Source organism: Globicephala melas, chromosome 12 (genome assembly GCF_963455315.2).
Source record: "Globicephala melas chromosome 12, mGloMel1.2, whole genome shotgun sequence".
In the NCBI taxonomy this organism is placed as follows: domain Eukaryota; kingdom Metazoa; phylum Chordata; class Mammalia; order Artiodactyla; family Delphinidae; genus Globicephala; species Globicephala melas.
The window spans coordinates 27,586,084-27,602,332 of record NC_083325.1 but is presented as its reverse complement, the minus strand read 5'-3'; the positions used below and the strand labels follow the sequence as shown (position 1 = coordinate 27,602,332).

The following is a 16,249-nucleotide window of genomic DNA, read 5'->3' as shown; positions in this document are numbered from 1 at the left end:
CAAAGGATCTCAAGATTCTTTAATTTGCCATTTATTTCATAGGGCTTCTTAAGTGATAAGGAAATCTTTGTTTTTAAAGCATTTTGAAATCATTGACTAACCCCCAAATGTAGGTACTATCAGTATAAATATTTGCTCTTTTGTCCTTTTTTAGCTGATAGGTCTGGGCAAGGGCAACTACTGGACTTACAGAAGGCCTGGGATGGCATTGCCAGCCCCTTACGAGGTAAGAGACATTGGGCAAGTTATTTTTCTGAGGCTTAGATTCTTCAAATACAAAATGGTAATAATACTTGTCTCACAGAACTGTAAGCATTTAATGTTACTGTACAATAATCAACAAATAATACCTACCACTAAGTCCTTCATATTGGTTATCTCCCTTAACTATCACAACCATCCTATGCGAGGGCCTATTACCTCATTTCATAGAGGCTTAGTCTCACTGCTGTTAAGTGGCCATGTTTGGATTCAGTCCCATCTTTCTGATACCAGAGCCCTGTTCTTACTTAACCCTCTACTGCCTCTGACACTTTTCCACTGTTAGGTTCAAGTGCCCATGATACAGCCTGTCATACATTAGGCACTCAACCTTTAAAAATTTATAATTTTTAGGTTTGATTATTTTGGGTTTGTCCGAGGGTCTGATCGTCCCTCTGTGCAGGGGCAAAATTCAATTTTGGCCCGGCCCAGCCGAGGACTGAATTCTCCCCTCTTCCGACAGAAGCCCAGTCCGGGTTCATTGTGAGCTTACAGTACTGTGAGCAAGATCCCATCGCGTGACAGGGGCGAGGCGTCGGCGTCGCCTGTCAGCAGCTCCGCCCCTCTGAACTTCCCGCTGTCCCCGCGGGGCACCCTTAGCAACAAGAGCGCGCACTCCCTGCCCCGACCAGTCCGCGCGGCGCCGGCGCGAGGCGTCGGCGGTCTCCGCGCCTGCGCGCGGCCACAACCGCCAGTAGGCTCTCTTCCCCTCCCTTCCCTCCCCCCTCCCCCTCCTCCTCTTCAGCTTCCTGGAGCTAGACGCCAATATGGAGCTAGAGGACATACCGTGGCCAGGAGAGCTCGAGGAGGAGGAGGAGGCGGTGGAGAACTTGGACGAGTACGACGTGGTGATGGCGGAGGAGATGGAGGAAGAGGAGGGGCGGAAGCCGGACGCGGATTTTAACTACGAGAGCCAGCGTCGGGAGAGTACGGACGACGAGGAGGATGAGGAGGCCAAGGCCTGGCTGCAGGCGCACCCCGGCCGGACTTTGCCTCAGCCGTCGCTCCCGAGGCACCGCTGCTCGGAGGGCGAGCTGACTAGCCTGGGGAAGGTGAGCCGGGTCGGGGAGGGGTATGGGCCGTGGTCGGGCAGGGTGGATCCTGAGCGCTTTGCCTGCTCTCCCTTGCGGGCTTCCTCTTGCTCTCTGACTGTCATGGTGCCTGACGAATAGTACGCGTGCTTTTAAAGGCTTGTAGGGCCATTTCGTCTCCTAGGCCCCGACTCTTGCCCAGGCTTCTGGCCGACTACTCCAAGTCTCCTGTTCTTTCAAGGCAAAGATCTCTCTCGTTACCTCCCCACCCTCCCTCTCTCCCCTGGGCTTTTAAAATTACTCCAGATGTTCAGAGGAGCCAATATGGTGGTTAAGAAACGCTCTGGGGAGGAGGTGGGCTTTATACCCTGAGGGAGGGGAAAAGGGCGTTGTAGGAGTGGAGACAGTGGTTGCCCAGGGACTATCTTGTTGGGGAGACAATTAGGAGATTAGTTTGCCTGAAGGGCGGGACTGCCCTTGAGGGAGCAGAGTGGATTCTGTGCACCCTTTGAGTAGTTAGTCTCTAGAGGCTTCTTGCCAACTGTGCTTCTCTGACCTCTCGTTTGTAGCAATAAAGGGGTCCCCAGCCGGTAGGAGGGGCTTAGAAACGCAGGAGGCTTAAGTTGCAGCTCCCAACTGTCTGGAAAACTAGAAAGAGCTGATTTTATGGTTGCCTCCTTAAGATCATTTTGAAAATAACTGCATTTAATTGATTCCTTTTCAGGGACAAAGGAAAGGTTTGCTATACGATTCAGATATCTAGTCATCAGACATTTATGAAATTTCTATTCTGTGAAAGGTACCTTGTGGGGACAAAAAGAAACCTAAGGTTTATTGTCTAGGACTGCTCCTTAGACAAGATGTCAACTGTGCAGAGTAAAACAACAAGGTACAACAATTGAAAAGACAGAAGAAAGACTATATAGGCCTGTGCCGTTCAATACAGTAGTCATAGCAGCGTGTGGCTCCTTACATCTTAATTTGTTAAAATTAAATAAAGTTAAAAATTCAGTGCTTCTGTTGTACGAACAATGCTCAGTAGTCACACTTGACTAGTGGCTATGTAATTGGACAGTGCAGATACAGAATAATTTCATCACTACAGAAAGTTCTGCTGGACATTGATGCTGTAGACTGTTGATCATTAAAGAGTAATAGTTGTTGTTTTGCCTGGTAAATGTTCCAATTGGTGCTGAGTTCACTGAACATATATCATTGAGCATTCTTCATGGGCCACACATTGTGCTGGGTGCTGTGGAACCTTGGTGAACCCAAACATTTGTTGTCTCTGCTTTTCTAGCGTACGCAGTCTAAAGAGGGAGGCAGACAAAATTCAGTTGGGTCACAAAAATAAAAGTAAAATTGATATGTGCTAACATGCTTTGAAAACATTCAATAAGGGAATCTCATCTTGCCAGTGAAGCTGGGGAAAGCTTCTCTGAGGAAGCTATGACAAGCTGAGATCTGAAGACAGGTTACAGTCAACTAGGTGAAGTGAAAAGGAAGGAGCTTTGCAGGTGAGGGAAAGGCACATAGAAAGGTACTGTCGGTAAGAGAGAGTGTGGCATTGTCAAGGAACCAAAAGCCAATATGGGTTGAGCAGAGACTTCAAGGCTTTGTGTGCTGTGCAAGGGATTTGGAAGCTTTATCCTGGGAAGTCATTGAAAATGTTTTAAACAAAGGGGTATAGGATAAAATTTGTGTTTCAGAAAGATCACTTTGTAGCACAGTAGAGAACAGCTTTGACAGCAGGGTGGGGTGGGGAGCTGCAATAATAAGTCAGGGATGCTAATTAGGAGGTCATTGCAGTATTGCCAGGCAAATGATGATGATGGTATTTTGGAATAAGGAAGTGTTGGTGGATATAGTAAAACGTAGACTGATTCAAGAGATATTTAAGAGGTAAAGTAATCACACTGATACACTAATTTTACATTATTTTTACACTAATAGTGGATTAGATGTGGAACACTAGGGCAAGAAGGTGTCAGGTTATTGGATAAATGGTTGAAATATGGCCAGGTTTATGGTAGGGGTGGTGGCCATGGGGTGGGGTGATGGGATGGTTGGGATGGGTGTTAAGATTATGGGTTTGGTTTTAGAGATCAGAGGAGGGGTCTGGGCTGGACATGTCAAGTTGTAAGTTATCTACATATGGACCATAATTAAAGCCACACTTGTGGATGAGGTCTCCTAACTTTAATTTTGTTCTATGACTTCTTGTTTGAATAACTATTAATGTATAAATTTAATATTCCGAGAAGATTTTAATTAAACCACTTTACCGCTTATTACAGCTAGTGTGAAAAAATTATTATCCTAACAGTGATCTATCTATGTGTAATAGAAGATATTGCTTCTTAGAGCCCAGAGTGCTTTTTCCATAGAGGTGTTTTGTTTCTGTTTTTGAGAGAAATCAGATATTGTCCTATTTACCTTGGAGGGTATATGAAGTTGTGGGTGATGTGCTGTATTAAAGGTAGTTCTAAGATATAAAGAGTATTAAAATAATTTTTTGTTCACTAACATATTAAGATTTACTGGTGTAAGTTGGAAAATGTTTAAAGGAGAAACTTTAATATATTTCTTGCTAGAAACTTATTATAACATTTCTTTTTTTTTTTTTTTGCCTCTCCTGTTGCGGAGCACAGGCTCCAGACGCGCAGGCTCAGCGGCCATGGCTCACGGGCCCAGCCGCTCCGCGGCATGTGGGATCTTCCCAGACCGGGGCACGAACCCGTGTCCCTTACATTGGCAGGCGGACTCTCAACTACTGCGCCACCAGGGAAGCCCCTATAACATTTCTTTTAAATTAATTTATTTTTGGCTGTGTTGGGTCTTCGTTGCTGTACGTGGTCTTTCTCTAGTTGCGGTGAGCGGGGGCGGAGCACGGGCTCCGAACGCGCAGGCCCAGCGGCCATGGCCAACGGTCCCAGCCGCTCCGCGGCACGCAGGATCCTCCCGGACCGGGGCACGAACTCGCGCCCCCCGCAGCGGCAGGCGGACTCCCAACCACTGCGCCACCAGGGAAGCCCACGGTAGCTTCTCTTTTTGCGGAGCACAGGCTCTAGGCGTGCAGGCTCAGTAGTTGCGGCACATGGGCTTAGTTGCTCTGCGGCATGTGGGATCTTCCCGGGCCAAGGCTGGAACCCGTGTGCCTTGTATTGGCAGGCAGATTCTTAACCACTGCACCACCAGGGAAGCCCTGAACTATAAAATTTTTGAAGATGAGTTTGTTGTGTAGTATTTAATTCAGTGTATTCAAAGGAAGACACCAAATGATAGGAAACATTAATTTCATTCAGTCTAGTCTCAAGTTAAATGACAAAATTGTAATATTTGATTCACTCTCATGTATCTCTCTTAGTAGGCAATTAGGATGTTCTAGTGGTGATCTGTAAGGTGTTGATTAAGTTTGCAAGTCCTATTAATGAAACTGAGCTAAGGCGTGGAACTGTTTTAAGTTCAATGCAAAATATGACCCGCCTTACAACCAAGTTTTTTTGAGTTCAGGGAAGTGAGCCCTTGCTGTATTGGTCTTATGCTGGTCCTGCAGACCATTCAACATGGACCATTTCAAACACCTCTACTTGTAATTCCTAAACCTAAATTTCTGAACTGTGCTAGGGAAAATAATTCAATTCTGTGGATTGGTATCGTAGAAATTCTTGGTCTTCAACTTTTTTTTTCTTTTAGTTTTATTGTTTATTTACTTTTCTTCCAGTTTTATTGAATATAATTGACATAAAGCACTGTATTAGTTTAAGATATACAGCATAATGATTTGACTTATATACATCATGAAATGGTTATCACAATAAGTCATCTCATATAGCTAGAAAATTAAAGAAATAGAAAAAAAATTTTTTTCTGGTGTTGAGAACTCTTAGGATTTACTCTTAACAATTTTCGTATATAACATACAGCAGTGTTAATTATATTTATCATGTTGTGCATTGCATCCCTAGTACTTATTTATCTTATAACTGGAAGTTTGTACCTTTTGACCACTTGGACTCCAACTTTTTTTTTTTTTTTTGGCTGCATTAGGTCTTCATTGCTGTGTGCGAGCTTTCTCTAGTTGCGGCGAGTGGGGGCTACTCTTCACTGCAGTGAGAGGGCTTCTCATTGCGGTGGTTTCTCTTGTTGTGGAGCACTGGGTTCTAGGCGTGCGTGCTTCAGTAGTTGCAGCACACGGGCTCAGTGGTTGTGGCACGCAGGCCCTAGAGTGCATGGGCTTCAGTAGTTGCAGCATGTAGGCTCAGTAGTTGTGGTGCATGAGTTTAGTTGCTCCATGGCATGTGGGATCTTCCTGGACCAGGGATCGAACCCGCGTCCCCTGTATTGGCAGGCAGATTCTTAACCACTGCACCACCAGGGAAGTCTGGTCTCCAACTTTTAAATGGGTCATCAACAGTGCTTGGAAATCTTTTTATGTTTCCTCCTTCAGCTTCTGCTTTTTCACTCTTTTTTTTGCGGTACGTGGGCCTCTCACCGTTGTGGCCTCTCCCATTGCGGAGCACAGGCTCCGGACGCGCAGGCTCAGCGGCCATGGCTCACGGGCCCAGCCACTCCGCGGCATGTGGGATCTTCCCGGACCGGGGCAAGAACCCGCGTCCCCTGCATCGGGCAGGCAGACTCCCAAGCACTGCGCCACCAGGGAAGCCCCTCACTCTTTTTTTTTTTTTTTTGCGGTACGCGGGCCTCTCACTGTTGTGGCCTCTCCCGTTGCGGAGCACAGGCTCTGGACGCGCAGGCTCAGCGGCCATGGCTCACGGGCCTAGCCGCTCTGCGGCATGTGGGATCTTCCCAGACCAGGGCATGAACCCGTGTCCCCTGCATCGGCAGGCGGACTCTCAACCACTGCGCCACCAGGGAAGCCCTGCTTTTTCACTCTTTTCCTCTAGATTTCACCCAATGTTCAGCATTCTCCTATCAACAGGTTACCATTTCATAGAAGGAGAGAACACAGGCCTGAACCCCTACACCTTCCTGCTCCCCATCTCCAAATTTATCTACACTGTACAATTCTTAATCTTTTTTGACCTGTTAATACAGATTTTATTCTTAGTATTAATCCTTTCTTGTGCTCATAGGATAAAAACTATCAGTTATTGTGTATTTTTCTCTTAAGGAAGTGCTGGATTTTATTTGTAGATATTTGATAAATGATAATGGTTTAAGTTTTTTTAAAAATGTTTTCTTGACCTTTCTTTGTCAAATTTGGAATCAGAATTATGCCGTTTTTCTGCAAGGTACTGGGAAGATTTTTATTTTTCTGTGTCTTGGAACAGTTTAAATAATGTAAAATTTTCTTGCATGTTTGAAAAATAATCACTTGTGAAACTACTGTGCCTCTGGATTCCTTTCAGGGTTATAATCTGTATATACTCTCTCACTTTTCTTGGGTTAATTTTGTAATTTATGATTTTTCTAGAAAATCATTTCAGCAAGGGTTTCTGGTTAATTATAGTATTCTTTATTTTTTTCTACTGCATCTGTGGTTATTTCCATTTCTCATTCCAGATTTTATATGATTATGTTTTATTCTTCTCTTGATCTGACTAGCTATGGATTTGTCTTGTTAATTGTTTTCATCCAAGGAAACAGCTCTTAGATTTAAGTTTAATTCTATTGCTTTTCATCATTTAATTCATTAATTTCAGTTCTCATCTTTTACTATTTCCCTAGATATATTTTATTTAATTTTACTTAATGTGCTGAATGCTTACCTGGCTTATTTAAAAACATTTTTAACAGTTTTGTTGAGATATAATTCAAATACCATACATACATACCATACATGAATTTTAATGCACAATTCAGTGGTTTCAGTAAATTAATAGATACGTGCAGCCATCACCACAATTTTAGAACAATTTTTTCATTACCTCAAAAAGAAACTCTGTATACTTTAGCTATCACCCCTCTAGCTTCCATTCCGCTAAGCAACCATTAATCTACTTTCTCTCTCTTTAGATTTGCCTATTCTGGGCCTTTAATATAAATGGAATCATATAACATGTAGTGCATGCCACACAGCTTTCAGGATCTTAGTTCCCCCAGCAGTGATCGAACCCAGGGCCTTGGCAATGAGAGCACCGAGTCCTAACCACTGGATCACCAGCGAATTCCAATATGTGGTCTTATGACTGGACTCTTTCACTTAGCATAATGTTTTTAGGAAACATCCATGTATATAACATCAATTTTTCATTCTTTTTTATGACTTAATAATATTCCATTGTATGGATATACTACATTTTTTTATCCATTCATCAATTGATGGACATTTGGGTTGTTTTCTGCCTGTTGTCTATCTCAAAATGTTTGAAAATTCTCTTTGTGATTTCTTTTTTTGACCCATTGGTTATTTAGGAGTCTGTTGCTTGATTTCCACGTATTTGTTAATTTCCTCAATTTCCTTCTGTTATTGATTTCTAATTTCATTCCATTTTGGTTGGAGAATATACTTTCCATGATTTCAGTTATTTAAAAAATTTGAGACTTATGTGTATAATTGAGTCACTGTGCTGTACAGCAGAAATTAACACAACATTGTAAATCACTTATACTTCAATAAAATAAAATTAAAAAAAAAATTTGAGGCTTGTTTTATGGCCTAACATATGGTCTGTTCTGGAGTTGTTCCATGTATGCTGAGGTGTATTCTGCTACCCTAGGCTGGAGTGTTCTATAATATCCATAGATGTAGTTTGTTTATAGAGTATTCACATCTTATATTTCCTTGTTGGTCTTGTCACAGGTAGCTATCATTTTTTTTTCATTTTAATTAATAGACTTTTTTGGGAGCAGATTTATGTTTAGCAGAAAGTACAGAATTCTCATGTACCTCTTTTTCCTCCCCTGTTTTCTCTATTATTAGCATCTTGTATTGGGTGGCACATTTGTTACAATCGGTAAGCTGATATTGATACATTATTAATTGAAGTGCATGTTTTTATCAGAGTCCACTTTTTGTACATTCTGTGGGTTTTGATAAATGTATAATGACATATATCCACTATTACAGTATCACACAGAACAGTTTCACTGCCTAAAAAAATCCGTGTGCTCTACCTGTTTATCCCTCCCTTTCTTCCTCTGAAACCCTGGCAGCTGCTGATATTTTTACTGTATCCACAGTTTTGCTTTTTCCAGAAAGTCATGTAGTCAGAATCATACAGTATGTAGCCTTTTTATTTTTTATTTATTTTAAAAATAAATTTATTTATTTTTGACTGTGTTGGGTCTTTGTTGCTGCGCGTGGGCTTTTTCTCTGCTTGCGGTGAGTGGGGGCTACTCTTTGTTGTGGTGTGCGAGCTTCTCATTGAGGTGGCTTCTCTTATTGCGGAGCATGGGCTCTAGGTGCATGGGCTTCAGTAATTGTGCACGCAGGCTCAGTAGTTGTAGCTCGCAGGCTGTAGAGTGCAGGCTCAGTAGTTGTGGCACACAGGCTTAGTTGCTCTGCGGCATGTGGGATCTTCCCAGACCAGGGCTTAAACCTGTGTCCCTGCATTGGCAGGCGGATTCTTAACCACTTAACCACTTAACCACTTCTTCCACTACCAGGGAAGTCCCTATGTAGCCTTTTTAGAATGGCTTCCTTCACTTAGCAATATGCATTTAAGTTTCCTCCCATGTGTTTTCATGGTTTGGTAGCTCATTTCTTTTTTCCAACTTGATTTCTTTTTCTTTTTTAAAAAATTGCAGTAAAATATATATAACATAAAAGTTACCATTTTAACCTTTTAAAAAAATTATTTATTTTGGCTGCGCTGCGTGGCTTGCAGGATCTGAATTCCTCGACCAGGGGTTGAAGCCATGGCCCCAGCAGTGAAAGCACTGAGTCCTAACCACTGGACCACCAGGGAATTTCTCCATTTTAGCCATTTTTATGTGGCATTAAGTACATTCACACTGTTTTGTAATCTTCACTACCATCCATCTCCAAAACGTCTTCATCTTTACAAACTGAAACTCGAATATGTCTGCCTTATCTGATTCTGGTTCTGATGCTTGCTTTGTGTCTTCAAACTAGTTTTATGTCTTGTATGTCTTGTAATTTTTTTTGTTGAAAGCCAGGCATGTACTGAATGAATATGATATGAAAGGAACTGAAGTAAATAGACCTTTAATGTGAAGTTTTATAAGTTTATCTGGTTAGAGGTGATTTTGTGTTTATTGTTTGCTATAGCTGTAGGTGTCAAAGGCTAAAATTTCCTCTGGTGACCTTGTTTTTGTTCCCCCTGTTGTCTTTGGATTTCTCTAAGGACTTCTTTTTTTTTTATTTTTAAATATGGAATTTTAAAATAAATTTATTTATTTTTATTTATTTATTTTTGGCTGTGTTGGGTCTTTGTTGCTGTGCACGGCCTTTCTCTAGTTGCGGCGAGTGGGGGCTGCTCTTTGTTGCGCTGCGCAGGCTTCTTGTTGGGATGGCTCCAGGTGTGTGGGCTTCATTAGTTGTGGCACACGGACTCAGTAGTTGCAACTTGTGGACTCCAGAGCGCAGGCTCAGTAGTTGTGGTGCATGGGCTTTGTTGCTCTGCGGCATGTGGGATCTTCCTGGATCAGCGCTTGAACCCGTGTCTCCTGTGTTGGCAGGCGGATTCTTAACCATTGTGCCACCAGGGAAGTCCCTCTGAGGACTTCTTAAGTAAGGTATGAGTTGTGCTGTTCTTTCATTCATATACCATCATTATCAGGAGCCCCGTTGATGTAGTGGTAAGGTGTGGGTGGAGGGTAAGTGTTCTATAGTCCTATTATTAGGACTTTTCCCTGGGCTGTGATCTTCACTAGGGTTTCTCATTGTTTTCCCCTTAGGTGAGACAGGAAAGCTAGAAGGGGGCTGGAGTTGGGTATTTCCCTTCCCCTGCATCACTTAGTCTCTGGTAAAACCCCAGGCTCTGGTAAAATAGTTTCTTTTGAGGGCAGGTCTTGTTAAGAACAGAATACTCTAGGCTTGTTTCAAAATGGCTGCTTTTGCCCTCCCCCTGCCAGAGCGAGAGGAGATTTTTCTCTGATCTTAACTGTGGAACCTGGTACAGTTCCTGGAGGTAAAACTCATAAAGTGTGGGAGCCCCTCTAAGATTGTTTCCCAGGAGCTTTTAAATCTCAGGGTTGTCTACCCTGAGCCTCTAGCAATTTGTCAATTACAGTTTAGGCTTGCCTACCCTAGTACAGGTCCCCATGGTGGTGTCTGCTCTGGGATTCTGTTCCATTAAGTTGTGATTCTCTGTATCCGTTTGTCTCTCTAATTTGGGAGACTGTAGTTTGCCCTTCATTTCAGTTCCCTGGTGGATGTAAGAAGAGTTGTTGATTTTCAACTTGTTCAGCTTTTTCTCTTTTTGTGGGGATGGGAGTGATGATTTCCTACCTCCTTGCATTGCTGGACCAGAGGTTTTTTTGTTTTGGTTGTTTTTCAATAGACTATGTTGTTGTTGTTTGTTTGTTTTTTTTGCTGCACCCCACAGCTTGTGGGATCTTAGTTCCCCAACCAGGGACTGAACCCGTGCCTTTGGCAGTGAAAGCACGGAATCCTAACCACTAGACCACCCTGGGGAATTCCCTCAACAGACTATTTTTTAGAGCAGTTTTAGGTTCAAAGAAAAATTGATCAGATGGTACAGAGATTTCCCATCCACCTCCTGCCCCCACACATGCACAGCCTCCTCCACTGTCAATATCCCACATCAGAGTGGAGTGTGTTTGTTACAATGAATCTACATTGACATCCAAAACCAGAGTTTACATTAGGGCTCACTTTTGGTATTGTACATTCTATGGTTTTTGACGAACGTATAATGGCATGTATCCACCATTATGGTACAATATAGTTTCTCCATGTCTTTTCATGACTTGGTAGCTCATTTCTTTTCTCTTTTTTTTTTTTGCGGTATGCGGGCCTCTCACTGTTGTGGCCTCTCCCGTTGCGGAGCACAGGCTCTGGATGCGCAGGCTCAGCAGCCATGGCTCACGGGCCCAGCCGCTCCGTGGCATGTGGGATCTTCCTGGACTGGGGCACGAACCCGTGTCCCCTGCATCGGCAGGCGGACTCTTAACCACTGCGCCACCAGGGAAGCCCAGCTCATTTCTTTTTAGTGCTGAATAATATTACGTTGTCTAGTTTATCTTATCCATTCACCTACTAAAGGATATTTTAGTTGCTTTCAAGTTTTGGCAGTTATGAGTAAAGCTGCTCTAAACATCCATGTGCAGGTTTTTGTGTAGACATATCTTTTCAGTCCATTTGGGTCAGTACCAAGGAGTTTGATTACTAGATTGTATGCTAATAACATGTTTAGTTTTATAAGAAACTGCCAAATTGTCTTACAAAGTGACTGTACCATTTTGCTTTCCCACCATCATTCAGCAGTGAATGAGAGTTCCTGTTGTTCCATATCCTCGGCAGCATTTGTTGTCAGTGTTTTGGATTTTGGCTATTCTAATAGGTAGGTAGTAGTGTCTCATTGTTTTACTTTACAGTTCCCTAATGATAAATGATACTCAGCATCTTTTCATATGCTTATTCCAGTTGTATATCTTCTTTGGTGGTCTGTTGCCCATTTTCTAACCAAGTTGTTTGTTTTCATATTGTTGAGTTTTAAGAGTTCTTTGTATATTTTGGTTAACAGTCCTTATCAGATATGTCTATTAGAAATATCTCCCAGTCTGTGGCTCGTCTTCTCATTCTCTTAACATTATCTTCCACAGAACAAAGGTTTTTAATTTTGATGAGTGCAGCTTATCAGTTATTTCAGGGATTGTGCCTTTCGTGTTGTACCTAAAAAGTGATCACCATAGCCAAGGTGATCTAGGTTTTCTCCTATATTATCTTCTAGGTGTTTTATAGTTTTTATAGTTTTGCATTCTGCATTTACATCTATGATCCATTTTGAGTTAAGTTTTGTGAAAGGGGTAAGATCTGTGTCTAGATTCACTTTTTGCACGTGGATGTCCAGTTATTCCAGCATAATTTGTTGAAAAGACTGTCTTTGCTCCATTACGTTGCCTTGGTTCCTTTGTCAATTATCAGTTTTCTTTATGTGGGTCTATTTCTGGACTCTGTTGTGTTACAGTGATCTGTTTGTCTAGTCTTTCACCAATACCACACTCTTGATTGCTGTAGCTTTATAGTAAGTCTTTAAGTCAAGTAGTATCAGTCCTCCCACTTTGGCTTCTTCAATTTTGTGCTGGCTATGCTGGGTATTTTGACTCTTCATATAAACTTCAGAACCAGTTTGTCAATGTCCACAAAATAATTTTCTTGGATTTTGATTGGAATTGTATTGAATCTATACAACAGGTTGGGAGGAACTGACGTTCTAACCATGAAAAAGGACTATTCATCCATTTAATTAGTTCCTTTTTGATTTCTTTTGCTGGAGTTTTATAGTTTCCCTCATGTAGATCTTGTATATATTTGGTTAGATTTATACCTAAGTATTTAATTTTTGGGGTGCTAATGTAAATGGTATTGTGGTGTTTTTTTGTTTTTTGAGGGTTTTTTTGGCCATGCCATGTGGCATGTGGGATCTTAGTTTCCTGACCAGGGATCAAACCTGCACCCCCTGCAGCAGAAGTGTGGAGTCTTAACCACTGGACCGCCAGGGAAGCCCCAATGGTATTGTGTTTTTAATTTCAAATTCCAGTTGTTCATTGCTGGTATATAGGAGAGCCATTGACATTTGCTCTGTTGTTTTTTTTTTTAATGTTCAAGAATCATCCACAGAATCTCCATCCATCCACTGCTTTTGGAACCTGGAGTATTGAGGTCTAATTATTGTTGGATTGTCTCTTTTTTCCTTCAGTTCTGTTAGTTTTTTTTTTTTTTAATAACCTTATTTATTTATTTATTTTTGGCTGTGTTGGGTGTTCGTTGCTGTGTGCGTGCTTTTTCCCTAGTTGTGGGAGTGGGGGCTGCTCTTTGCTGCGGTGCCTGGGCTTCTCATTGCAGTGGCCTCTCCCTTTGCGGAACATGGGCTCTGGGCACACTGGCTTCAGCAGTTGCAGCACATGGGCTCAGTAGCTGTGGCTTATGGGCTCTAGAACGCAGGCTCAGTAGTTGTGGTGCACGGATTTAGTTGCTCTGCAGCATGTGGGATCTTACCGGAGCAGAGCTCGAACCCATGTCCCCTGAATTGCCAGGTGGATTCTTAATCACTGCACCACCAGGGCAGTTCCCAGTTCTGTTAGTTTTTACTTAAGGTGTTTTGGAGCTCTGATGCTAGGTGCATATATATTTTTAATTATTAGGTAGTCTTGGTGGATTGACCCTTTTATCATTCTGAAATGTCCCTTAGGCACTTCCCTTAGTATTTCTTGTAAAAGAAATAAAGAAATTTTCTGTTTTGGTTTATGTGGGGATTTTTTTGAAAAAAAAAATTTTTTTTTAAATTTTATGTGGTAAAATACACATAACATCTTAACCACGTTAACCATTTTAAAGTGTACAGTTCAGTAATGTTAAATATGTTAACATTGTTGTGCAATCAATGTCCTGAACTCTTAAACTGAAGCTCTGCACCTGTAAACAACCAACTCCGCATTCCCTCTCACCCCAGCCCCTAGTAACAACCATTCTACTTTGTGTTTCTGTGAATTTGATTCATCTGGATACCTCATTTAAGAGGAATCATACACTATTGGTCTTTTGTGACTGGCTTATTTCACTTAGCTTAATGTCCTCAAGGTTCATGCACGTTGTAACATGTGACAGATTAACTTCCTTTTAAGGCTGAATAATATTCTCTTGTACTTTTTTTTTTTAACATCTTTATTGGAGTATAATTGCTTTAAAATGGTGTGTTAGTTTCTGCTTTACAACAGAGTGAGTCAGCTATACATATACATATGTTCCCATATCTCTTCCCTCTTGCGTCTCCCTCCGTCCCTCCCTCCCACCCTCCCTATCCCACCCCTCTAGGTGGTCACAAACCACCTAGCTGATCTCCCTGTGCCATGTGGCTGCTTCCCACTAGCTATGCACCCTACGTTTGATAGTGTATATATGTCCATGCCACTCTCTCACTTTGTCACAGCTTGCCCTTGCCCCTCCCCATATCCTCAAGTCCATGCTCTAGTAGGTCTGTGTCTTTATTCCCATCCTACCCCTAGGCTCTTCATGACATTTTATTTTCTTACATTCCATATATATGTGTTAGCATACGGTATTTGTCTTTCTTTTTCTGACTTACTTCACTCTGTATGACAGACTCTTGGTCCCTCCACCTCACTACAAATAACTCAATTTCATTTCTTTTTATGGCTGAGTAATATTCCATTGTATATATATGCCACATCTTCTTTATCCATTCATCTGTTGATGGACACTTAGGTTGCTTCCATGTCCTGGCTATTGTAAATAGAGCTGCAATGAACATTTTGGTACATAACTCTTTTTGAATTATGGTTTTCTCAGGGTATATGCCCAGTAGTGAGATTGCTGGGTCGTATGGTTGTCCTATTTGTAGTTGTTTTTTTTTCTTTTTGTGGTATGCGGGCAAAAGCTTTTAAGTTTCATTAGGTCCCATTTGTTTATTTATGTTTTTATTTCCATTTCTCTAGGAAGTGGGTCAAAAAGGATCTTTCTGTGATTTATGTCATAGAGTGTTCTGCCTATGTTTTCCTCTAAGAGTTTGATAGTGTCTGGCCTTACATTTAGGTCTTTAATCCATTTTGAGTTTATTTTTGTGTATGGTGTTAGGGAGTGTTCTAATTTCATACTTTTACATGTACCTGTCCAGTTTTCCCAGCACGACTTATTGAAGAGGCTGTCTTTTCTCCTTTATCAAAGAGAAGGTGATCATATGTGTGTGGGTTTATCTCTGAACTTTCTATTCTGTTCCATTGATCTATATTTCTGTTTTTGTGCCAGTACCATACTGTCTTGATTACTGTAGCTTTGTAGTATAGTCTGAAGTCAGGGAGCCTGATTCCTGCAGCTCCATTTTTCTTTCTCAAGATTGCTTTGGCTATTCGGGGTCTTCTGTGTTTCCATACAAATTGTGAAATTTGTTGTTCTAGTTCTGTAAAAAATGCCTGTGGTACTTTGATAGGGATTGCATTGAATCTGTAGATTGCTTTGGGTAGTAGAGTCATTTTCACAATGTTGATTCTTCCAATCCAAGAACATGGTATATCTTTCCATCTATTTGTATCATCTTTAATTTCTTTCATCAGTGTCTTATAAATTTCTGCATACAGTTCTTTTGTCTCCTTAGGTAGGTTTATTCCTAGATATTTTATTCTTTTTGTTGCAATAGTAAATGGGAGTGTTTTCTTAATTTCACTTTCAGATTTTTCATCACGAGTGTATAAGAATGCCAGAGATTTCTGTGCATTAACTTTTTATCCCGCTACTTTACCAAATTCATTGATTAGCTCTAGTAGTTTCCTAGTAGCATCTTTAGGATTCTCTATGAATAGTATCATGTCATCTGCAAACAGTGACAGCTTTACTTCTTCTTTTCTGACTTGGATTCCTTTTATTTCTTTTTCTTCTCTGATTGCTGTGGCTAGAACTTCCAAAGCTATTTTGAATAAGAGTGGTGAGAGTGGGTAACCTTGTATTTTTCCTGATTTTAGTGGAAATGTTTCAGTTTTTCACCATTGAGGACGATGTTGGCTGTGGGTTTGTCATATATGGCCTTCATTATGTTGAGGAAATTTCCCTCTATGCCTACTTTCTGCAGGGTTTTTATCATAAATGGGTGTTGAATTTTGTCAAAAGCTTTTTCTGCATCTATTGAGATGATCATATGGTTTTTCTCCTTCAATTTGTTAATATGGTGTATCACGTTGATTGATTTGCGTATATTGAAGAATCCTTGCGTTCCTGGAATAAACCCCACATGATCACGGTGTATGATCCTTTTAATGTGCTGTTGGATTCTGTTTGCTAGTATTTTGTTGAGGATTTTTGCATCTATTTTCATCAATGATATTGGCCTATA

The 16,249-nt window shown here is 41.4% G+C and overlaps 1 protein-coding gene across 2 annotated transcripts in view; it reads left to right on the top strand.

Annotated features, from left to right (window-relative positions):
- The first annotated feature begins 1,028 nt into the window (after positions 1-1,028).
- ALMS1 (ALMS1 centrosome and basal body associated protein) overlaps positions 1,029-16,249 on the top strand; it is a 228,570-nt gene continuing 213,349 nt past the window's right edge. For both annotated transcript variants that reach the window (XM_060309646.1, XM_030877577.2), the window contains exon 1: positions 1,029-1,313. In XM_060309646.1, coding sequence (XP_060165629.1) covers positions 1,029-1,313 — 285 coding nt within the window. The remainder of the gene's footprint in view (positions 1,314-16,249) is intronic.